The 25,085-nt window shown below is 38.9% G+C and overlaps 1 protein-coding gene across 8 annotated transcripts in view; it reads right to left on the reverse strand.

Annotated features, from left to right (window-relative positions):
• Window positions 1–25,085, reverse strand: part of RMDN2 (regulator of microtubule dynamics 2) — a 179,558-nt gene that overhangs the window by 81,153 nt on the left and 73,320 nt on the right. For 6 of the 8 annotated variants that reach the window (XM_033053844.1, XM_033053843.2, XM_033053841.1 and 3 more), the window contains 5 exons: window positions 24,636–24,734; window positions 22,845–22,898; window positions 22,676–22,756; window positions 15,235–15,273; window positions 12,229–12,954 (listed from right to left, as the gene is read on the reverse strand). In XM_033053844.1, the coding sequence (XP_032909735.1) occupies window positions 12,901–12,954; window positions 15,235–15,273; window positions 22,676–22,756; window positions 22,845–22,898; window positions 24,636–24,734 (327 nt within the window). In that variant the 3' untranslated portion in view covers window positions 12,229–12,900. Of the gene's footprint in view, window positions 1–12,228; window positions 12,955–15,234; window positions 15,274–22,675; window positions 22,757–22,844; window positions 22,899–24,635; window positions 24,735–25,085 lie in introns of those variants that run through there. The other 2 variants (XM_033053848.1, XR_004417285.1) reach the window with 2 other exon arrangements.

The raw sequence follows: 25,085 nt of genomic DNA on the forward strand, positions 1-25,085 counted from the left end.
CTTGATTTCTGCCTCCATGTCCCCAAGAATTATTATTATTTTTAATGAAACACATTGAGGGTCCACATTGCTGTCAGCTGTCTGCAACTTGGTTTATTTTTAGCTGGTAATATAGTTAATAAAAACCAGGTACAAACCTCATCCTGCTTTAGAAGCACATCTTGGAAATTGGACAGCTCTGCTAAAGTCATTATAAAACAAGATTTTAAGATACATCTAAAAAGCCATAAACCAAACTGTTCTTAATATGTCATAAAAGAACTGTTTATCTATGTGCATGCATTGAAACATCTGATGTTGCACTTTTCCATTTATAGGAAAGGCAACCCTGTCAGAGAGACCACACACTATGTCACATTTAGTACCTGTTAGGAAAATTTCAGCATGATTTTAATTATTTCCAAGCTTGGTAAATCCCCTTCTGCCTCCTTGCTGGAAGGGTTTACATCAATTAAAATGGAGTATCCTGTAAACTGTTTAAATGCCTAGAAAACTTCAATTTGCATCCTAGTTAGCAAATTTGTCTCTTTCTAATTGTCCAGCCTTGACCATGACAACATAAAATGCAGTTTCACAGGTAGCATAGTACCTAGAATGCCATCCAGATGTCCCTGTGTTGCTCTCAATACCTGTGATGAATTGTCTGTGCTATCTGTAGAGCTATCCTGCACTGACAGAAAAACCACGAGACAGCAGATGGGCCACTTGGCTGCAGTGACACCAGACTCAGCTCCTTCAGCATTTGTATCTACAGGGTAAACTTCTAGAAAAGCTGGGACCGCGAACCTGGTATCCTACATCTGTGGCTGTGAATCTGTTGAGAAATTTGTATATGCAAAACCAACAGATCCATTTATCTTAGGACAACACCTTCAGCAGATAGCCTGAATCCTGCCCACCTGAACCCCAGGGAAGCGCTCAAACGTGGAAAGACAGACACAGAGACTACACAAGAGGGAGCAAGACCTTTGCTGGAAATGATATGGGCACATGCTCCAGGAAGAGAGGCCTCACACTCCATCTTTGGCTCCAAGTCTGGTGCACCTGGGCATACAGTGATGTATCTTATCCATGATAATCAAGGACCAAGGCTTAGCTGAAACATCTCCCTCATGCTGGGCTACCCACAGCATTAGAGCCTACGGGCTCTTTTTTTCAGAGCAGAAATACACAGCCAGGTGCAAAGCAACAACCCTGTAATCATGTTGGGGCTTTCGGCTTCAAGAAATCCAGCATTAGAGGTTTCCATACACAGTTATCCCTGTTGAGGGAAAAATTGAGTTATGATCAGCAGAAGAAATTCTGCTGTTAAAAGCAAAGCTGGGGTTGGAGTTCACTGATCTGCGCCTTGTATCTTGGTCTGCAAGGCACAGGGAAGAGCAAAAGGCAATTACAGCAATATGGTCCCCTTCAAAAGAGACCTCAGCCTCTCCTAGCAAAGGGCAATCTTTACCTGCAGCCAGAAATCTCCCTGCTCTTTAGTCTGGCCAGCAAGATGAAAACTGAGAGCTTAATCCACGTTAAATTAAAGAACCAGTATGTGTTTTAGTTATTAATAAGAACATTCCAAGGAGTAGCAGAGTTTGTCCATATAAGATGGCTAGGACAAAAACCTTAAACATTCTTCCATGTCCTAGTTCACAGCTGGGATGCCCATCTCTTCTGACAGAACTCGTTCTGGTAGCACAAGCTTTATTATTACTTCTCAATGAAAAAACAATAGGAATAATGAGATCACCATACTCTTCAATACATTTTTCCCTTTGGAGAAATAAAAGGCCAGATTTATGTTTTGTTTCATACATCACTCCTAGTTGGAAGGATAGAGATTTTGATACTACAGAGCTGGGTCATCTGAAGTTTCCTTGGTTCTGGATGTTGTGAGTAAGCCAAAGCTTTCTGGGAGTAGAGGAAGGGTGTTTGTTACCGAGGAAATTCAATGGTCCTTACAGTAACAGAAGATGGATTACATTAGCAGGACAAAACTTCTGGTTATGTCTAACCACAATAAATACCAGATGATTCCAATATATTTCTGCTTCACCTCAGGGTGGAGTTCTCAAGCTTTCAAGATAATATGCCCTAGAAGTCCTTTAGACACCCAACTCCCACATAAAAGGAGGACAACAGCCTGCCCATGATCTTTCTGTGAAAGCTTTCATGTAAGGAGATATAAGTACTGCAGCTGAGTTTCATACTGTTGCAGGAGGAAAACAAATTTTTTTCATAGCCCTTACAATAATTAATCACTGAATAAGGAGTTATCCCAGAAAAAAGTTTTATGTCCAAACATCTTCCACACAGATGCACACTAGAATTGTTTCTCCCTTCCATTTCAGGAATTAGTAAATAAGGCTGGGGCCAATTCCCAAACACAAGGTGATTTTAGTAGACCACCTTGTTTGGGACCAACCCAGAGTCACCAACAGTTAAATATAATCCCTTAAATTATACACCAGTGGTAACACCTGACAAAATGCAAGTATAAAACAAACTCAGGGTAGCACTTACACACCACAGGCAAGGGCAATCATGGGATTTAGGGGCACAAAAGCCTCTTCATTCCCAAAGGGCGGATACATCAGTTTGTCCAATAAGGGGGTTCCTTACCAGTTTTAGAGTATGCACTGAGAACACATAACAGGATGCTGTGTCAGGCATTTGAGGGGGAAAAACACCATGCTGCTGCACTGTGAGATGCCTTAATTCTTTCTGTTCCTTGCATGGTATGGGATCCCAAGCAGGCTCATGAATTTCAGTCCTCAATGAAACAGAAGAGCTAAGTGTAACACCAGCCACATCAACGCAGCCAAGCCCCTCACCAAACCTCTCTCTGGGGCTTCCTGTAATCACAAAACTTATGTGTGCATTTCAAGCTATAGCCCTCATAGTAAGCCCAGCCCTCCCCTAGGGAAAGGGATGGCTGTAATGAGGAGATCCTAGGGAAGTGCTTTCCTAATCACACTTTCAGCTCCAAGAAAGTGTTCATGACCCCGGGCAATCTTTTCAACAAAACTGCATCTGAATGCCAAAAATTAAGGAAATGAAAAATGAGTAAGGAGCAAATTAAAATCCCATAGCATTTAATTGTGGAATCAACAAAACGCTGTGTTCCTGGAACACGCACAGTGCCCCAGGCACCTCAGCAACTGCAGCCCGGCACTGAGAGGCTGAGCCTGTCCCGCTGTCCCAGCTGGGAACACACGAGACTCAAAGCAAAAAATCTTGTCAGGATTTCTCCTTCCTTTCCTTTTTAATGTCTGCAGCACAGTCTTGAATGTGACTAACGAGAACAACTGAAACAATGGATGTGACTTCTGAGAAGCAGCACATTGTCAGAGAGGGAATCACAGGGCCGGTGACTCAGCGGCTGCCCAGCAACACTGTTTCCCCCACGTGTCCTTGCAGGGCCATCTGCTCATTAGGACACAACTATGGGCTGCCATGTCATCTCAGTTCAATGGAAGCATAGTCATGGTGCATTTAGATATTTCTTTAAAAATTTAATTGATAGACACGCCTCCTTGCAAATTAATTTCAAGGAAACTTTAAAGTTACTTTCACGAGGGGAAAAAAGGCAATCATTAATAAGTAAAATATAACTCAAAGTTAACACATTCATTCTGGTATTAATATGATTTTTCTTAAATTCTTACTGTATTATCACTATGATAATATTGTGCTGAAAACTGTTTTCTTTCTTACACCAGAAAATCTGTTGGCTCCTCCCATCCCTTAAGCTTACAACAGATTAGAAACTGCAGTCTTGTAAAGTGAAAAATCTAACAGCAAGTTCCCTCTGCGCTGAAAGACCATGAGTCTAAGGCTGCCTCGATGCCTGCAATATCAAGAACTACTCAACCTGCCTGAGCATGAGATATATCCTTCTGAAAACTGTCAATAACAACTGGAAAATCTGTTATGTCGTCGGAAAAAAAAAATGCAGACTTGAGCAATTGGGTTGCTTTTTACCCAAGTTTCCACATCACCTGTATTTCATTTTCATTATATTGAGCGACTGAGTGCAAGTTCCCACATCTATGTGCAAAAAAATATTTTTGTTGCTTTTATGAGATTCTGGAATAAGAGATTCTCCACTAAGTTGCAAAAGCTGACCCTAGAGATGAGAAGGGACCCTATCTGAAAAAACAGGTAAGTAATTAAACAGGTAATTAAAAGTCTGAGTAACTCAATAAACACAGATTACCCCCCTCAGTTGTACACACTGCATGCACTAAGCATTAAATACACTGGAGGCTGTAGATAGTAATGAAGATACCAGTACAGAAATAAAATGTTGAACTAAGATTCCAAATTCCTCTGACTGCCAAGCGACAGAAAAATCAGAATAAAAATCAAAGCCAGCTCCAGAGAGGAGGAGTCACAGAAAAATCAACATCATAAACCAGAATTTTCAAAACCCATGGAATCTGAAGTCCTGAAGATGTACACAGCTCTGCTGCAGACTTCATTTTCACAGACACTTTCCCTTCTGGCCACAGGGCCCCAGCTGTCTCAGGTCAAACCCACCGACAGGCCTGTGGTTCCTGCTGAAAGTTCTGCCCATACACTTGGCAGAAAAAGCACTTGACAGCCCCTGCAAAGCTGCCTCTAAAGCTTGCTGGTTTAAGGTTACATTTTGACTTCTCCTTACTTGGAATATGACTGAAAAAACCACTCATCTTGGCAAGAAAACTGGAAGATATTCAGTGTAATGGGGGTGAGCAGACTAGTTATTAGCATCTCAGCAGGAGCCGCTCAGGGATGCACTTCAGTCTCCACATACTTAAGAGCTAAGCTTCAGCCTTGTCTGAAATTTCTCTCTCCCCCCACTCTCATAGGATTTACTTCACTTTTTGGTGAACAAGTACTGAGTCCACGAAACCAAAGAAAGTCAAACATACCACAGATGGGTATTAAACAATCTTCCTTGAGCATTTCTCTGCAAACCATAATCCTTACTTACAAAAAAAGCACCCTCAAAACACAAAACCCCACTTCAACACATAAAGCTCTCCTCTCCTCCACATGCTCCCCTTCAGCCACAGACTCCCTGGAAGCAGATATGTTCAGAGAACCATTATCCAGATGATAGAGAAAGGGTTGATGGACTATGTGTTGATTCCTACTGACTCAGTAACCCCTTCATGGAGTTTACAAGCTCACAGTTGGAGAAGGCAAGGCAAAGGAAGCCAATACATTATTTTACAGCAAGGCAAAGGAAGCTAAAACAATAATTTACATATTTTACCTTTTTCTTTACCATCTGCCGGCCCTAAACTGAACACATAAGAGACTTCCATTAGAGAGTTATCATCTAACATTTCCTCTCTGGCACACAAGGTATCCTGTGTTCAACAGATATTTTTCCTGTTTTCCTCTCCGAGGGGGGTCCAACTCTGTACTGTGGCAATTCCCTTTCATGTATTAACTCTGCATTTAGAAGTCATGATACAGAAGGATGTGCAGGCAGTCTTTCTCAAGTTTTCACTTCACACATGGATAGAAATTTCAAAAAGTTCACAAACTAATCAAGTTCCTTATCGAAACTGCAAGACACAGCAAGTTATATCTACTTTAGCTCCTCTACAAAACTTATGGATATCTCTATCCACACAAATATTTTTGTATACACCCAAACACAAAAGCTGTGCTCTCCATACAAATTCTGCTCATGCAATTACAATTCTGCATTCAAAACCAGACAGGACCCATAGTAATCCTGCCAGAGTAAATCCAGTGCAACACAGAAATCAGGAGGCTGCAATGCAGGTGAAGCCAGTCAGTCTGTTTACCCTCAGTCGGTGCCACTGTGGACACACTAAACATTAGCTTTGCAGAGCGCTGCAGACGGAGCCCTGCTCGCTGGCAGCAGCGGCCTCACACCCACCACAGGCTGCCTGCAAGGCCGTCGGGGGGATTTTAACCGAGTCCTGTAACCACTTATGGAAGAAATCGAATAAACTACTGGCATTAAAATACATCCTACCCCACAAACCCGAGCTACAGCAATGTTTTCACACTGGTGTTGCACATTTAACAGTAACAAGCTCTTACCACAGGAGAACGGCAGCTCATAGGCAATGCATTTGAGCTGTCTTTTCTGCCTTGTATTTTTCCATATAAATTTCAGCTAGTGAACATGAACAAACACATCTTTTGAAACAAGGAAAGCAGGAAGTGACCATTTTAGCTTCACTGTCACTTGCCCCATGCAGCAGTGCCCCACAGCACAGGGCAGTGACAGAGCCCGGGAGCCTCCCCTCAGGTGCCATGGCAGGCCTGAGGGGAGACAAAGCCCCACACAGCAGAAAGCCTTGCATGTAGGTAATTACAGGCTCAAGACTTAACACGTCTTCCCATAGGAGTTACCAAATCCTGTTCACCTTCGGTCAGCTCGCCAAGGGACTGCTTCCAGATTTCCTCTTTTAACTTCACGCTGGCCTGTGCCACAGCAGAGACGCAGGCTTGTGAAACACGCACGGCGACAGTGCCCACCCGCACACGCTCCTGACACAGACGCAGCAGGGTGAAGCTGGATACCCCACAGAGCACGTACTCACCCCTCCTTCGCCGCCAGCCCAGCAGCCCCCAGGGGCCCAGCCGCCCTCCTGCAGCTCCCGCAGCACACAGCTCCCGAGGCAGCAGTGCACACCCCGAAAGACTCCTGGGTACTGCCACAGGCTCCAAACGGGCCGAGTCCTCACTGCCAGGCGCACCTGAACCCCGTCAGGGCCCGCTGTCCTCGCTGCCCAGCCAGGTGCGCTGCCCCTCCTGCCGGGCTGGTGCTGCTCACCGGCCGGGGCACTGCTCACACACTTCAGTGCCAGAGTACAGCTGCGTGCCTGCAGACCCAGCTGCACCGCCTTTCCGCACACTCCAAACCATAAATGCTTCCCAAGGCTTTGTCTTCCCTCACAGCATTTTGAGGGCTGATCGAAAGAATACAAGAAGCTAAAAATTGAAGGCTATTTTATCACTTATTGCTCTGTGTGTTCTCCGTGTGTTTTTCTTACATGTTTTATTGCAAACCATCCTCATGGCTGAAAGAAGCCTTGTCAGCCCCATTTTTTCAGATTAGGAAATAAGTTGGGAGGGAAGAAAAATTCCATGGTGAGCAATAGGCTAGAGTAATCACAAAACTCCCCCTCTAGAGAAAATAAACTAATGACTTTTAGAGAAATCATGTATGGTGGACAACTAATTAGAACTATTGCTCAAATGATCATACAGGTCCAGGTCCAGTAGTTTGGGGGCTTTTTCCCCTCTTGATCTATTGTTCTGAATTTCTCCCATGACAGCTGAAAATACTTGGCTTCTCATTTCCTGAATCAGCCTGTTCCGACATGTAGGACTGGCTGTAAAAGGGCATGAAAGCAGTGCACTGCTGAACAAGCTGGATTGAGTACTAGGATGTACAGAAGCAAACATCACACAAGGTCATGCAGGTACTTTTAAAAATCTCATCCTGGCACGAAGCCTAGGACTCACTGATGTTCAGAGGCTGTGTTGCCATGCTTTCAATAGCACCAAAATGTCACAGGACAAGTCACGTGAAACTACTCTTCAGTAAGAAAAACACTTCTAAAACAAAAGAGATGTCAAATGACTTGGGATCACACACTCAGTTATGGTCTTTTTGCCAGTGTCCACTGGTAATTCTTGCTCAGGGATTCATGGTGAAGGCACCAGGAACACTGTTGTGCTTGAAACTGCCAACACCCATACACTGTCGGAATTGAAATCAACACCTATTCTAGCAGTGCTTTTGTATGAACCCCTCACAGCACTTAAAAGTGTTGCATTAGATGTATTCTGCTGTACTAACTTGAAAAACATGTATTTTATTACTGTTTTAAGGTTTTATATATGATTTTATACGGCACTATGTAAGCTGGCCTAAAATTCTGCAATCCTTAACCCAGAGCCACAGTCAGGGGCTTTAAAAATGAATTTTCATTTCTTCATAAATTATTCTCTTCCAAGATTAGGAAAACACAAGTAAATTGCTGAATCCATTTTGTTGATTTGCCACATTTTTCTGAACAACAAACAATGATATTTCTCTCTGGAGACTGAAATTTCAACAGCCATGTTGGTTACCTTTATCCATGAATCAGAAACCTGAATTCAATTTGGAAAAAGCACATCATATTCATGCCCATATCCTTAACACATGTTTAGGTTACAATATTCCCTGTAAATATTGTGTGGCTCTATTTTTAGTTTATACACATAGGCAATTCAATCCAGCTCATAATTAATCTTAATAAACAAAACATATGAAGAGTGGACAGGCGGTGTTTGCGTGTGTGTAACTTGGGTATGTAGCTAAGTAGCTTAACCCCACAGTCACATCAGGGGTCAGCAGCACTACCAAGCACAGAGATCAGATTGTTCATATTCAAGTTTGCACTGGATCCCACAGATACTTCTAGAGTAACTGGTTGTTTATTTAAATGAGTAAAATATTTCCTAAAAAAAAAAAATTATTAATGTTTCACATTCTTAGTTCCAGTGCTTCATTTCCCAGCATCACACATGCATGGGTTACACAAACATAGACAGGGCCAGAAAAGCTTACTTCTTTTTGTATTGTCAAGACAGTTTGATTTGTTTCTTCTACAAGGAACTTGGAAGCCTGTAAGAAGGAAAAGTGACGGAAAACAAGAATTTAATCTTAAGTGCAGAAGAAAAAAAGAGCAAATAATAATGTTGGCCCTTCAGAGTCACTCCTTCTTGAGTTTGCACTGGACGAATGCTGCAATACAATTTTGTCACATTACCACAAGTCTTTCTGATTTGGAATAGGTGTAAGGCATTATTGTGCCCACTGAAAAAAAACACCAAAAGACTAGCCTCCAGAATGTCCAGGAAAATTACAGAAAACCCATCAATCTTGCTGGAATTCATAATACCTCCGTACAGTTCCAAGTATTTCAAGTAGAATGTGATCAGGTAGTAATGGCTGAAGATAAGTAGATCCAAATAACTCATTAATGTTTGGGTTCAACATGGCTGGATCTCTGGTAGCCATATCTTCATCACATTTCTTTTATTGCTGCTTTGGTTTCAGTGTTGTTTTTTGCTTTGGGGGGTCTTTTGTTTGTTTTTTAGTTCAGGCTCTTACTACTATATTAACAGAGTTGTAGGCATGGATTTAGGCGAGAGTTTTTTTTAAATTGAACTGGATGTAGGAATTGTCACTTTCTTTTCTAGATCATCAGCTACCCACCACAGGTGGACAGCTTTCTAACTGACTGCAGAAGTCTGTGTATTAATATTCCTACACAGAAATGTGCATCTCACCTTGACTCTGCAGAAGGACAGTGCTATAAACAAAGTAGTATGAGAGCATATCTCTGCTAACCATTTCCACAATGTGTCTGTGCCATTGCTGCAAAAAAATGTATTGTGCTTTGTGTGTTGCAGAGGGACTACTGCAAAGGGATAAGGGTTGGTGACAGAAGCCTTAGCTTCACCACAATAAAACTTACCTCAATCATCCTGGATGGCAGAACTAGTAGGCCCCCTGAGCTCACCTTTTTTTCAGTATGTAAAGAGGCAAATTACCACAGAGGACTTACAGTGTACGTACTGGAGCAGAGACCAAACAAGAGATGGCACAGCAGAACTGAAGGAAGCCTGCAGCCCCGAGTGTGCCATATGGCTTCAAACCCGCAGGGGGTTAATACAGAATCACAGAATCTAGCTCCTCCACAGAGACAAAACTACGGAAGTGACTGTCTGCTTGTGGATATTTTAAACAAAAAAGAAAACATATGGCCCTCTGGAGCTATGCTTGCTTTTTGTCCAGCTGGTATGACACAGAGAACAGATAGCCTGGGCCTACAACTAAATACAAAAGCTTTGTTCCAAGGAGAAATTAGGGAACAATCTAGGGAACATGTTTCAATTTAAAAAGCTCTCAGATTAGCAAATCTAATACTAAATAGTATACATGAGAATGCTCATGTATACTAATTAATAACAACTTTTACGAGCACAAAATATCTTAGCTGTTTTTTACCTGTGTGACTAATATTTCTGCAAACTACTAATGACAAGTTAGAATGAAATAATTAAGTCCAGCTTTTTCTCTCACACATTACTTTGTAATTCTACACATACACTAGTAATGAGCAAAAATTAAAACAGAATGGGCTTAATTCAGAAGGCTGAAAAGAAAGATCAGTAATTTCATTTATAAAATTGTAAATTTCTTTAAAAATGTAACCACGTAGATTAAAGCCACAGTTATAAGAAATAGTCAATGGCAGTCATGATGCACATCTTTAAATTCGTCTTGAAACATGCTGATAAATACTTCAAAGTACAAACTCATTTGGTAGTCTGGGCCCAAATGCTCCGCCAGTGTGTGCAGACACAGCCCATGGACTTTGGAACTCCTGCAGGAGTGCCTATGGCTCACAGGGAGCTGGAGTTGTGCACTCCCCAGGAAGGGATCTTAAGAAGTCATCTAATCCAACCTCTGCCAGAGGATGAACTGTGCTTTAAACACTGCCAATGTATGAAATCTGATTTAACTTTTATACTAAAACTTCAGTAAATGATTTTATAATGTTCTCAGGAAATGTATTGCAGGGCTTTGCAAAGCTGCCATCAGGATTATTTTGTCCTAATGCCTAATCTGAAGGTAGGCAAATACCTCTTGTCCTATGAATAGGGAGTGTGGACAACAAGGTTGTGTTTTTTTTTTTTTTACTGTCTTCTTACCAAAAGCTTTTTATAAGTGTGAATACTCCTTTGGTCCTTGCTCCTGCAGACTAAACACACCAAATTCTTTCATGTTTTACATGCAAAATAATGTTGTCTAGCACTCTCATCTTTCTTGTCTCTCTTTCCACTGGACTCCTTCCAGTTATCCCCCAACCTCCCTCAAGTGTGGTGCCTGAAACCAGATACAGTATACTAGCTCAGACCTCATTAGAACTTATTAGGCCTAATTAGAGTAAAAGGTTATTTCATGTGAATTTAATGGGGAATGTTTACTTATTCAGTCTAGTATGAAATTTGCTTTTTCACAAAAACATAACATTATTGACCCATAATTAACTTGCCACTCACTGGAATCTGCATGTCCTTTTCCATAGAATTACAACTAGCCTGGTCTCCTCCAATCTCTTTCTGTTAATTACTTCAAGTAATTCAAGACTTAATATTTGCCCTTAATGAGGCAAATCCTACTTACGTCATGTAATTTCAGTAATTAATGTAAGTAACTTCTTGTTCTAATCTATTCCTCCAATACACTTTCAGCTTTCATCACCAATAATTACTTGTTAATGAAGTATCTATTGCATAATCCAAATTATTTTACAAAGGATATCAATTAGCATAAAATTGATTTCAGTAAAGGCCTCCTTATTACATCTTCCTAGGTGATACTGAATTGTTAACAACGACCCTAAGTACAAATCACTCTTGTAGATTCTTTTAAAGTATGCTTCCTGCATTGGCTATGAAAACATCAAAAGCAGACTTCACCAATAGCTCTTAACCAGAATCATGATGTGTCACCTTTCTAGCTTTCCTGTTCATAAATCAATTACTCTGTGTGAATCACAATCACAGAAGGAACACTTAGGATTAATCTTTCATTGTATTTTCCCTTTCCTATGAGATTAGGTATTAAAAAAAAAGAACTCTGGAATTGAGAAAGACATATGGAAACTATTTTTCCACAGGATGAACATTAGAAAAAACTAAAATGCATATTTTAATTTTTGAAGATCTCCCTGTCTTTGCCATAAAGTGGTCCACATCATCTTACACATCAAATAGACCAAGGGAACATGTAGTTGTCCTTACTCAATTCTACGTCCTTTAACAGAAATGCACCTAGATTAAGATCTTGAATTAAAAGTCAATCACAATTGGCCTCTATTCTTCTATAGACTCTGGTGTATTCTGGATCACTCCAGTGGTGAATGGAAATTCTCTCCCTGTCTGCTACATTTTATTGAAAATACTGCTGTCCAATCCAACACACTCAGATGGAAGCAGTAGGTCTTTAGTAATCTATTTTTATGTACAGGTTATGTTATATAGATGATATAAAAAGTTAGTGATGGACACACGCTGGACAAGTTTCTTCAAAGACACTGTGATGAAACCACATTAGGCCACTCTTCAAAGACAGAGAGCCAGACTTCACAACCTTGATGGAGGTCCTGATACAAATCCATTAAACATCACAGCTGTAACAGATTAATCTAAACCCCTTTATTTAATTGGTCTAATTTTTAATATTGTACTTGATGTTACAAATAAATTATAATATTGAATTTATAAAATTTTTACATTTCTTTGTAAAACCAACAATAGATTTAAAGTAAAAAGAGCTTTGTTGCGGCAACAGCTCTGTTTAACTCCAACAAGATCATAATTTTTTTAAGAGTAGAGAAATGTGTAAACATAAATATTAATTATTTTCTTCTGTACACATCTGTGTAAATTAGTTGATATAAATATATTTTACTATAGAAACACTTTTTTGTTTGTTTATGCTAAACACAGTTCTATGCTGGTATCATGTACTAGTTGATTAATCTTTCAAAAGAGTGAGATTTATTCCTTTTGCAGTCTAACCCCTAGTATGTCCATTGCCTGCATTGGACTTCGTGTTCAGAAAATCAGACTCACAGTGTCAGAAATCTGAAATTAAACTTCAGTACAAGATTATAAATAATCAAAAATGAATGTATTATTTTAATATCATAATCGCCAGACACTTGAAGGCCATGATCCAAGCAACCAAAATCAAGGGCTGTTTTTCCATTGACTTAGCTGAAATTCACCCGCAGTTTCCAGTCACTGTAGATTCTCATTTTAGTTTTGCAATTTTATTACAGCATGAAGAGTTAAAAGTACGTAGTATCAGAGCTTCAGTGTAAGAAGTAAAGCCTCTAAGTCTTTCTGGGCCTCTTTATCCTGAAAGAAACAGACAACCATGCATCAACTTAGGATAAATCCCTTCATTTGCCTAATATGTGCCTATCCACATTTCTCTACTAACAACAGACATAACACACAACTGCAACAGCCACAAAATGTAAAGACTGCATAGTAAGTTAATTTATCAGTGAATACAAAAATAAAGTTTGAAGTGAAAACAAAAGCCAGATGGTGGCCCTCCCTTTACAACTCTGTTAAAGTACTTAAAATGTTAGCCCACAAATAGCCTTCTCAGCAGACCAGTAAGCCCTTCAGCTTGGGATATAACTTTTATTGGTGTACTTTGCATAAAGTATTGTCTTGCCTTATACCTGACACAATCTTGCATCCTGACCACATGCAGTTTCTCCATAGATGTTCTGTGATGTTTGCTAATGATTTAGTACACAACTAAGAAGAAAACATTGGGAAATGTAATTAATGACATAGGTTAGATTGTGGTTTCACTGCATGCAGCCATAGCCCCCTGTAATAGCCACCATGGGCTGACTGCACCCTCAGTATCTTCCGGAATGGGCTCTGCCTATGCTACTGGGCTCTCAGTAGAGTGGGGCCAATATGGGAGCAAGAGGCAACTGACCTGCTGTGCTCAGAGCCAACACAACACTGTACTCCTAGGGCAGCAGGAAAAGGCTCCTTTTAGGCCAATGTTTTAAGTGCACAGTTTGCATAGGGCTTTAAACTTAAGCCAGTCCTAAGACTGTCTCACAGGTACCCAGTGACATATGTTTTGGCTATTCCATGTATAATCTATTTGGAAAAGGGCACATGAATATAAGCATGTAACCATGGTACAAAAACTCCATCATTCTACTTATTTTTAAATGTTCCCTGGATATAATCTGCTTCCTTCGGCTGCTGCTGCAAAACTTTTAGCTTGCAAAATGCCCCTGGTTTGAAACATTTCTAAAATGTCAGCACCTCATGTCTGCAGGCTTGTAAGGGTACAAACACCCAACACACGCACCCATGGATATTTCTTTACACTGCAAGTGAAAACTGCCTGAACATTGCAGATTTTGTGTATTTCTAATGACAGGGACCAGTAAGGATAATGCCACAGGATATTCTGAAAGAAAATACTGTAGGCAATCACTGAAGTCATCACTGAATTTCACGATCACTTCATTACCCAATCAATCAAAGAGCTGGAACAAAATACAGAACATTTTAGAATATATTTTACGGGTGAAGAAATTCCTGCTTGTCTTTATTTTGGTTAGTTGTCTATAATGTCATGGAGGAACAGAGAAGAATATTGAGATGATAGAAACCATATGCCAGACATGTCAAACTACATCATATTATTGGTCTGGATTAAGGCATTAATACATTAGCTGGACACTCCTCTTGGAGTTACTGCCTTACTCCTACTGGCAACAATAGGCTAAACTATCTGCCTAATCATTTATCAGAGGCCTTAAAAGGCAAAGCCAGTAAGCTTTTGCCAAAATACTCTAACAGAAGGAAATGTCATACAGCACTGAGCACCCCTTAAACTCCACGTCACTACAGGCTGTCTGGAGCACAAGGCCGTTGCTTTCAACAAAAACTGAAAAACTCAAAATTTCCCCTTAATTCAGGGCAAATACACTCTTCTGTACTGACTGTGGTCAACTTGTGAAAATGATTCTAAACAACATTAAATAAAAAAAGTAAAAAGCCAGATATTGTCCCATGCTACTAAGAAATGGAAAAGTTTCATTGTATCTGGTTGTACTCTCATGACACTTTTCTAAGATGAAAATTATAAAGGTGCAGATTTTCTCATATCTGAATAGTGTTCAGCATTTCATGAATTAATGGGATTCTCTACTCATTTTGCAGGATACAGCATTTTAAAAATATATCTCCAAACAACTTTGAATAATTGTCTCTTTAGAAGTAAAGGATTATTTTGGGCAATGAGCTTCACAAGTTTGAAAAGGTCCAGAAAACATTGGGCAATCTTCCCTGAATCTTCCTCTGGGCTTAAGAAAAAGAACGGAACAAACCCATGATTGTTCTAAGAACTGTCTGGAGAAGAAACTGCAAACGTGCAAAGCCTTCTACCTCTGGTTTGCCAGTTCTAAACAGGACTACATGAGTTAAAGCAGGAATTATTGTTGCAAACTGCTTAACGGGTTGCATTAATTGAGCCAGCAGCTTCCAGTCAATAAGAGCTCATATTCCAAAAGCGTTGAAAAAAATCGGTAATGGCATTAAAAACAAAGCTGAGAATGGTCAGTAAAGGGGTGAAGGGAACTATTATGTCACCTTTGGAGAGAGTCCTTCCAGACCAAGAGGTGTGTCATGCTAAAAGGAGAGAGAAGCCACAACTCTGTTCAGTATACTAGTTTCTGGTTTTAAGGGTCAAAATGTCATTATTGCCCAAAGCTTGACTGCTAATGGAAAGAAAAACCCATAAATCCTGTCTTGAGCCAACTCTCTTCCTTGTGGATTTCTGGGTCTGTGGCTTTCTGAAAATGAACAATAAGGTCAGATTTTTTTTTTCTTTCTTTCCAGACAGCAGGCTCTCTCTTCAGTGTGTGGCAAGCAGAAGAAGTGCAAGTTGTAGGAGGAATGCAATATACTTGCGTCAGCCCCATTTGTTCACCCTGAGGCTTAGTTCAGCACTGACTGAACATACAGCCATTTTCAACCTTGTCTTTCTACTGTCAAGGCTAACATTTATTAAACACTCCTTATATCATTTTCAGAGTTGAACATGAGTTCAAAATGTTCAGCAAACTGCTACACAAAAGGTATTCAAATTACAGGGTCAGGGACTGTATTTTGCCTTATTCCTATTTTGTTGCTTTACTTTCATCATTCACAAGGGATATGCACAGGAAAAAAAGGCCTGGGAGGCCAGGGACTGAACAAGGGGAGAGAGGGAGTTGAAAACAAGAGCAAGAAGGAAGAGAGAACTGGTGGGAAAAAGGGAATGTTGGTTTAACTGGAAGTAGTCCACATTTTGACAGTTCATCTTTGCTGAAAAAAAGTTACTGATACATATACATGGAGAATTGCCCACACAAATGTGCATGTAAAAATTAAACGGTAATTAAGGCCAAGACAGAAAGATAATGATTTTACCTTCCATCTCTGCTAATAATTTCCTTATGCGCTAACACATTCAACCAAGGCACTGCACATGTGTGCACTTGTTGACAAAGTCCCAACTGTCAACAGAGAATGATACACCCTTATGACCACGACCAAAATAGTCACACCAGCCAATGAAAACATAATTGTGTACAACCACTGCCAAATCCCAAGCTGACATGCATCCTGTAGGGTTTCACAGAAGTCAGCAGGGCAGCATGGTATATTAAACGAACTGGGCTGCAAGGGTGGTCCAAAGCTGTACTCTGATACGCAGTAACAGCAATGAGGTGCTGAGAGACACTGCTGCTTTTGGGTACAGCTGTATCATTCCCTCACAGCTCCAGGAGAAATCCTGGACTGTAGCAGAAGAGACTCCCAAACATGCACAAGAGTTGTTAAAGAGCAATAGCTCTTGTGGACAGTGTAAATCATCCAAAGCTAAATGCCATCCTATCCCTTCTTGGTTTCCTGACAGACTTTCAGAGATGGTGTGACTGTAGTGTGCACTAACAATTGTATAAATACCATTAGTTTTCTCCTTTGATATTGCAATACGCAATTGCAGTTACCCATGTGCCAACTTCTACATGACTGCTGTACATGCCAAGCTGGGGTATTCTATGCTCTTTCATATTATCACTGTCTTCTTGGGGGATTAACTATAACTTCTCAAGGCTTTTAGGATCAAGGCAAGCACAGCTTTAAAATATGCAGCTGTCAGTAATTACAGATTTTTGGATATTACCTCAAGTAGACAGAAAAATACCCTTTCACACCCAGAAGAATATGAATCAACAATTCAGCTTGTTCAAGGACTAGTGTTGAAAAATTAAAGAATAGCAAAATACAATTCAGAATAGTTAGTAGTAATGTAAAATTTCAATTGGCTAGTTCTTTTCTGACTTGAAAGACTGAATTTCACTTGTGATCTGGTTTTCTTTTACTGTTGTATACAATGTGGAGCTTTTGGTGTTCAAGACATTCTCCTCTTTCTGTCTGCCTGTTGCCTCTCCCATGATGGGATGTACAGCTTGTCTTTCTGCACAGTCATTGCTGAAACAATCTGACCACAATCACACCCAGATACAGCCCCCTCAGAAAGGTGCCTGTCAAGGCTTTCCTTCACTCTGTATATTGCCTCAAAAACAATATATTTCAAAATCACAGGAGATTGACTTGGCCCAGCTACTTTACAAACATTCAAAATGGGTTTTTGCCAATCTATTTTGTAATCCTGGAGTGTACCACCACCTTTGTGAATACTTCTTCCACTCTGCCCCTGCATAATCAGAATTCCAACGGCAGAGACACAGTCCATACTTCTGGGAATTGGCTGCTGAGCAGTCTCACTGGACTAAAAACTACGCTAAAACTGTGTTAGCTTTGATAGGATGTTGAAACAAATATTGTGTGATAGTCAGTTTAATAATAAATATAATAAGCTTGGTATTTACCAGGATAAATTTCATCCTTATGTATGAAACTGTGACATCACAAAAAATACCTTTATCACTTTTTGGAATCATTTTCAGAGGGAGAGAAGAAGTAAGTACACAATGCAAACAAACCTTTTTTCAAGGACTTCAAAAACATGCAGATAGGAAATTGATCTGATCACTAAGAGAAACATAGACTACTCTTTGAAGTGCAAAATAATTTAAAATATGGGCAGTCTCAAAGTATTTTAGCAACTCTTCAACAAATGTCTCATTTCCCCCTAGAATTTTAGTTTGAAATTTGATCTCTTTATAATGAGTTTTTAAAAAGTGTAGTCCCTGAGCATGAAGGAGTCACATTCATTGTATACAAAACCACTAATTAAGGAATAGAATTTTTAAGCACACTCAAAAAATAATTTAGCTTTAGGTGATAGCTATTAGGAAATTCTTGTTCAGCTCCACAAACAGTACTAGCAGTAAAATAATAGCCTAGAATTCAAAATAAACACAAATCTGAACACTTCCATTATTTTTCTGTTGAAACACCATTGACTTTTGCTGGCTATCGGGAGGACAAAAATGTGCAAAATATCTAAAGCAACAAATATTCTCTGAACAGATGTGAAAGGAAAATATTCTGGTTGATGAGAAAACAAAAACACTTATAAGGTTAGCCCAAATTACTCAGTTTCAATTGGTAGTTTTTTACTAAAATAAGTCATAATTTGCAACCTTCACTTTAAAAGCAAGAGTAAATTAGTTTTTTCTCCTCAAATTCTTACTTAGAAGGACAGATTACAATAGCAGCTTCAAATAAGATCTGTTGGAAATATCACAACAAGGTCTGCTCATATGACCAATCCATGGTGGCTGGAGTGAGTATTTCTCAGAAAATCTTGAAAATCCAGATACACAAATGGTCTGTTGGAACAGAACAGCTGATGGGTCCCGAAGTTTATACTCTGACCTCTCTTCCATCCCTCTGTAACTCACACTTTTCTCCTTATAGGTAACATTAAAAATGAAATTAATAGCCAGGGAGATCAACTATGGTGTTAAAAGAAAAGTGTAAGAAAATTGTATGAGCATGATTTCTCCTCAGCAGCTGCATTCCTGTGTAAACATTCAGCCATTGTTTCTGCCTACTATTACATTTATCACTTCCTCCACATGAGTTTCAGATGTCACAGGCTGAAGGCAGAGTTTTTAAGTCTCTGCTTCCTGCAATTCTTCACCTGTAAGAAGTGAATGCCATAATAATGAATTTCTGTAATATCTAAATCTCTCTTGCTCATTAATATCAACATTGAATTGCCATAATTTCTAATTACTGGGAAGGATGGAGTGCACAGAATCACTAACAATTTTGTAAAACACTTGCTTAGGGAAAACTCTTTTTTAGGGAAGTTTTTATCTACATTTCAAGTAAGACTTTCACAACTCAGTGCAAATAGAGTTCCTTTGCATTTTTCCTGCTTTCCTGTCTTCATATCTTCCAAGACTATGCGCCTACACTTTTTGAAACACAACTGCTGCTTTTTAGATTAATTTTTTAAAAAATGTAATAGAGATAGAACCTTGAAATTTTAATCTCTTTCTCTGCTAGGCTGTTAACTCCTTTGTGGTGAGCTTACTGGTCCTACAAGCACACAGTTCATCGTCATGCTCATCTCCAGACACAAGAAGACACTATTACACTTTATAATCCTACATTGAGACTTGAAATTCTATGAGTTTCAGCCCTGACAACTTGCAACAATCTTTCTTCATTATAAACAAGAAACTAGGGTCTTATTCCCCTTGCAAGCAAAGGACCTCGTGTTTAACTGTACACACACACCCCCACACACCCACACACCCACACCTGTTCTGTCTTTCTGTATGCAAGACAGACAGTCATGATTTCAAAACTAAATTACATTTTTCTCTTCAAATTTAAAAAAGTAATTTTGTTCCACCACAATAGTCCACCACATCTGGTTTCAACAGCTCTTCATGTAGTCACACTCAGCAAGGCTTTGAGCTCACTACAAAGTAATGAGTCTCAGTAAGGGTAATGCAACTTCCACTAGATGAACAGAGCAGCTGTTATGTACTTACAATAACTCACAGCAGCTCTGAACATTGGGATCTCTTTTACTGAAGAGGCAAATGTTTCCCAGGACCCTGAGGTTATCCACCTGGGTAGTAACCAGAGAAAAACTGGACAATTTAATGTCCCATGCACCTCCAGCAGTGAAGTACCACTCAACACTCTTTATGGCCAAAGAAGGACTGTATTGATTCCTTGGAGGTTTTTTGTTTACAGAGGATAGAGAAAGATCTTTAAACTTGCACTGTAATATCAGCTTTGTTTTTCCAGATGTAATTTGAACCAAATCTCACATATTTCCTTTTAAAATAAAAAAAAAAATTACATAGACTGATGTGCCAAATTATTTTAAAAAACTGTCCTATTTTTAAAAATCCTCCTGTAACACTTAATTTGCAGGACTCACTCAATCAGAACTTGCTTCTTTTTTTATAATTTCTGTGTATCCTTTTTAAGATTCAGAATAGGTTTGAAACAGGCCATCTGATTTTTTTTCCTTTAACAAGAATTAGCTATATTTAGAAGCCACTTGACCCCTTGAATTAAAACAAATCCTGTAAATGGTAGAACAGATAGTTGCACATAAGAGATATTTGGATGTGACATAAGATTCAAGACAAAAATAATATCACTTAACTTGAAATGTTACATGAAATGAATCCTAGAAAAAGTGCCAAAGAAGTGTCCTGAGTTACAGCAGCTGAGAATTTGACCTGAGGATTAAAACAGGCTATGGGCTACTTTGCTGATGGCAAGCACCTTTGGTTCCCAGAAGTCACTGGAAACTGTGGATGCACAGAAGCAATAAAAAGTAAACCATTGTCTATGATTATTTTTCTGCAGGATGATTTGTATCATGAAATACTATATGTTTCCTCAGTGTGGCACCTTTCCAGCAACTTTGTCTCTCAGTCTGCTCCTGATTTTATGCCTTCATACAAATACATGTTTTTCATAGAAGCCAACATTTAAAAACAATATAGGAATTCCCCTGCTTGAAGAAAGAGAAAACTCATATGAGAAACTATGATTACGCTTGGGAATGATGGGTTTCACACGACTGTGACAAAATACCACACTGCTGAAAACCTTGAGATCCTGAACTGTGGCAAACAGAAAGAAATCCTCAGACTGCTGCTGACCTGTTTTTTTTTTCAGACCAAAAACCCCATCTTCTACAGAACTGCAGTGAATTCAGGCACTTTATTAGTATCCGTTTATTACTCTCTCCCCAATGCCTCTTCAGTCTTATTACAGTCTCTTCCCCCCTCTTAAACTAATCCCACTAAATGTTATTTCTACATACAGCTCCAAGCCCTGAACCACTTCACTTCCAACACGTTTTCCCAAAAATCAGTAACAGTCTTTCTGTAATACAATAACCAAAACAACATGTAATATTTGAATTCAGATGGGATTTGAGGTAACAGTCAGCAACAGCAGAGTTCATGTTCCAGATCTCCATTTCACAGTAATTTCTTTCAGTGTGCACTTGGGTTTTTTGACCCTGTGCTGAGTGCTTGGTTGTTTTTTTTAAAATTGAATTACATACTACTGCCCTAACGCCATATTCTTCTGGACTCTTTTTTTTTCTAAATTTAACTCAAAACACATCACAAGTAAACAAGACAAAGGAGACAAATCTGTGAAACCTATAGAATTAGTCAAAACAGGAGAGGTCATATCATCTTGTCCTCTTTAGATGGACAAAAGATTTTTGGGGCCCGTTTGATGCTCGCTTTTCTGTTCACAAATCAGTGTAATTCTTATCTTCATCACCACACTGCTTACCGGAATACATACACCTATCCCTCAGACTGCTCTTGAATCCTTGCCTTCACCTCACGGTTCCTTCTCCTTCTCAGATCTGCTGATACTTCAAAAATGTGATGGGATATTAAACAGATAATTTATAGCACCCTTTCCTATGTTCTGTAATAGGCAAGCTGAAGGTATATTTTAACAGTAAGTAAAGAATAAAGAGAATTAAATAATTGTTAATGTCATATCAGTATCAATACATATTTAAAGAAACACTGAGCTTAAGCAATGATTACTTAATTTATGATTGGTACATACTACAAACTGGGACCAAAAATTAGGCCACCCAGGAGCAGTGGTTGGTGAGGCATGCAGGGGTCTTTCTTCCAAGCAGGAACACTTGACATAAACATGTTAGTGCTCCACACACAGCATTTATTGTCAATCAAGCTACAGAGTTATTTAATGGTCTTTTTCGTTAACTTCAAAGAATTTAATGGGATGGGGCCAGTTCCTCTCAGGAATCACCTCCCTCTCTCCATTCCACATCTGCTGTGCTCAGAGGGGGTCCCTTAGGCTGAAAAAGCTCAGGTTTGAACTCGTCTAGGATGCTCTAGGATGGTAAGATGTTTCCAGTCATAGGTCAGTCATGGAACTTGCTTCTACAGGAGATCAGAGTTTTGCCATGACTTGGTTTATATTTGAGAAACTAAATAATTAAAAATCTCTCAAATATTTGTAGAAATTTTGTGTCCACATAACAAAAATACTCTAATGGGCCTAAAATACTCTAATGGGCCTCAAGAGGAATCTAGTAATCTCTTAGCACAAATTATATGCCAGTAGATGTGACTTGAAGAACTCTGCCTCCTTAACTGCCCTGTGATTGAAGACAAAGCCAATCGTGAATAACTCATCTGCCTCTGCTGTAGTTAAACTGCCCATGACAAGAATCACAAACCAGAAGCTTTCAGGAACAGAGACTGTAGGACAAAAATCCAGAATGCTTTCAACTGAGAAAAATGTAGGTCTGGGTCAAAATTTCAGCACATCTAGAGTGACACACTCAACTGCTTATGCTCAAGATGATCTAATGAAGTGGCTTGAATTACAAAGAGTACAATTCAATTTCTGATACAGACAAGTCCCTGTTGATACAGACAACTGTAATGAGCCAACCTAGAGTGGAGGAAAAAGGAATGTTCTGTGCTCAGAGGAAAAACCGCAACATTATGTTGTTACCGGCAGTGCAGTAATGGATGCCAAAGACAAGAGAACAGTCACAAGGGAACAAGTTATCACTCTCAATACCCACCTCATTAGTAACTGAGAGAATTGACAGTGCAGAATCACAGTACTTCAGTGCATTGTTTTTCTGGCCAAGATCTTTATAGCACTGAGAAGAAAAAACATTTTGTTTCCAATCAGACCACTGTAAGAACACCAGAGTCTACAAATCATTATTTTTAGAAGGACTTGGTTACCTTTGCCAAATACACATAATTGCATTTGGAATATCCTGGATGCATTTCTTCTGCCTAAATAATAAAAAACAGGAAATAAAATAGACATAAAACTTGTGTAATGAGATTTATGTGGTCTGCATAACATTTTTAATAATGCACTACATTTCCTCAAACATGAGACAGAATCATCCCTACTCTGTGTAATGTAATCTGTTCAGTAGCACTTAAAAAAAACATCAAGAAAACAAGGAAATACAAAACTCAAACTCTAAACCAGGCATATGAGATACTGATAGTGAACACACAAAAACGTTCTGTACTGCTTGCTCTCCTCTCTCCCTAAGTGCTCTATAAAGATCTGTACAAGATCTATTGGAATCATTCACTTATAAAGTAGGTTTAAAGATACCACTGTCTCTAGACTATTAATATTTATTTCCTCATCAAAGAAATAAGAAAGCAATCAACCATTCACACTTTGTGTAATGAGTAAAGAATGTGTTTATCAATTTTACAAGTATTTCTCTTCCACAGACTCTTATGTTCTACCTCCGGGTTCACCTTTCTTCTCTAATATTCATCTTCTGAAAACTTCAGGTAATTAAAGAAGTTCAATAATGCCTTTTTTAAAAAAAACAAATCAAGGATATAGAAGCCTGCAAGATGAGTAAAACCCTTACTAATTATCTACTAATGAAGAAGCATCTTTTAATCTAAAAACAGCTTTTGGGAGGGAAAAATTACATCAGTGAAATTTATAGTAGCTGTAATCCTTGGACCAAAACAATGCTGCTTTCACCACAATTGTGTAGAATCAAACAACTGAAAAAGAAACACAAACAGTTGTCTTTTAGACAGTAATTTGATTTTTGTTGCTGAAGATGACTTAAAACCACAGTCATTCTGCAGCCAACCACAAAATGCCCTGAAGCTAAAGTGAATGTTTCAAATTATTTCTACCATTTTTGGAATTTGACCTTCAAGATAAAATCTCCTAAACTGGGAAAATGGTAATGTATTGTATTGTCCAAAATTCAGGAGATCATTCAATCTTTAAATAGACTAACAACACCGAAAAGAAGCGCTTTTGATAGTTAGGAAAATATGTTGGTTCAATTTCTTTGAAAAACTTTCTGAAAGTAGTTGGAATGATAGAAGTTTATGCTCTGAATCCAGTCATGTGTAAAACTTGTATGTTTTTTGAGCTCCAGAAGCAAAAATGATTCCTTTGGAAAGCACTAAAAGATAGATTTATTTTATTAATGTGGTGTTTTCTCATAGCTGTGTTCAAATAGAATGCTCAGGATCATGGACCTATATGACAGCGCTTTCTTCTCTACTTCACTGCAAAAGCCATTTCATCTCCACAAATAAAAAAGGCTTCTACTGAAATTCAATGAAAAAAGTTTCAGATCAGAAAAAAGAGAAGCATCACAATGTCAAAGTCTTCCTTGCCTATGTAAACCTTCTTGCAGAAACAGACAAATCAGCAACTATCACTATGGTTCATTTGTTTCAACAGCATATGTAACTAATCTATATCCATATTCCATTCAATTCAATAACTATTAACCATGACAATTAATTGGAGAACTTCCTGAAACTAAATAAAGAAAAGAAAGCTGCTAACCATTCATGTTCAAACTAACTTTAAAACTGAAAAGAAGAAAACATTTTATTATCAGTGGTGTTTAGAAGAGCCCTGAATTTATAGCTACTGTACATAATCTGTTGAACAGACATCTTGACAATACACACATAAAACAGCTGGTAAACAGCAACACAGGAAAACTCTTGGCTAGGACTTACCTTAAGGAAATTCTGCAGTGCTTCTTCTACTGTTGAAGTTGGTGGAGTCCCAAAGAGAGCAGCAGCTACTTTCTTTTCAATCCAAGACAACTGAGATACCTATAATTAAAAAAAAAAAAATTAAAAAGTCAGATTTCTTTAGAGTTGCTTCTCAGTTTTGCAGTAAATACTGTCTTTCATATTGTACTACCTACATAACATATTTTGAAAGAGAACCTGTAAAGGAATGCTTTATAGTGTCAATTTGGCCAGCTCAAAGCAGTCTTTTGGATTTTAGAGTCATATGACCAAACACAAACATCCTCAATATAAGATTACTCCCACATTCAAAGCTTAAAGTACACTTTAGGTTCCATAGCACCTTGCCTTTTTAAAAAACCTAAGGCTAGAAATAGTGCTTGAAACCTGTTAGGGTTTTCATGAGATAGACAGCTTTGCATGATAATCTAT

This window comes from Catharus ustulatus, chromosome 3 (genome assembly GCF_009819885.2).
Source record: "Catharus ustulatus isolate bCatUst1 chromosome 3, bCatUst1.pri.v2, whole genome shotgun sequence".
In the NCBI taxonomy this organism is placed as follows: Eukaryota; Metazoa; Chordata; class Aves; order Passeriformes; family Turdidae; genus Catharus; species Catharus ustulatus.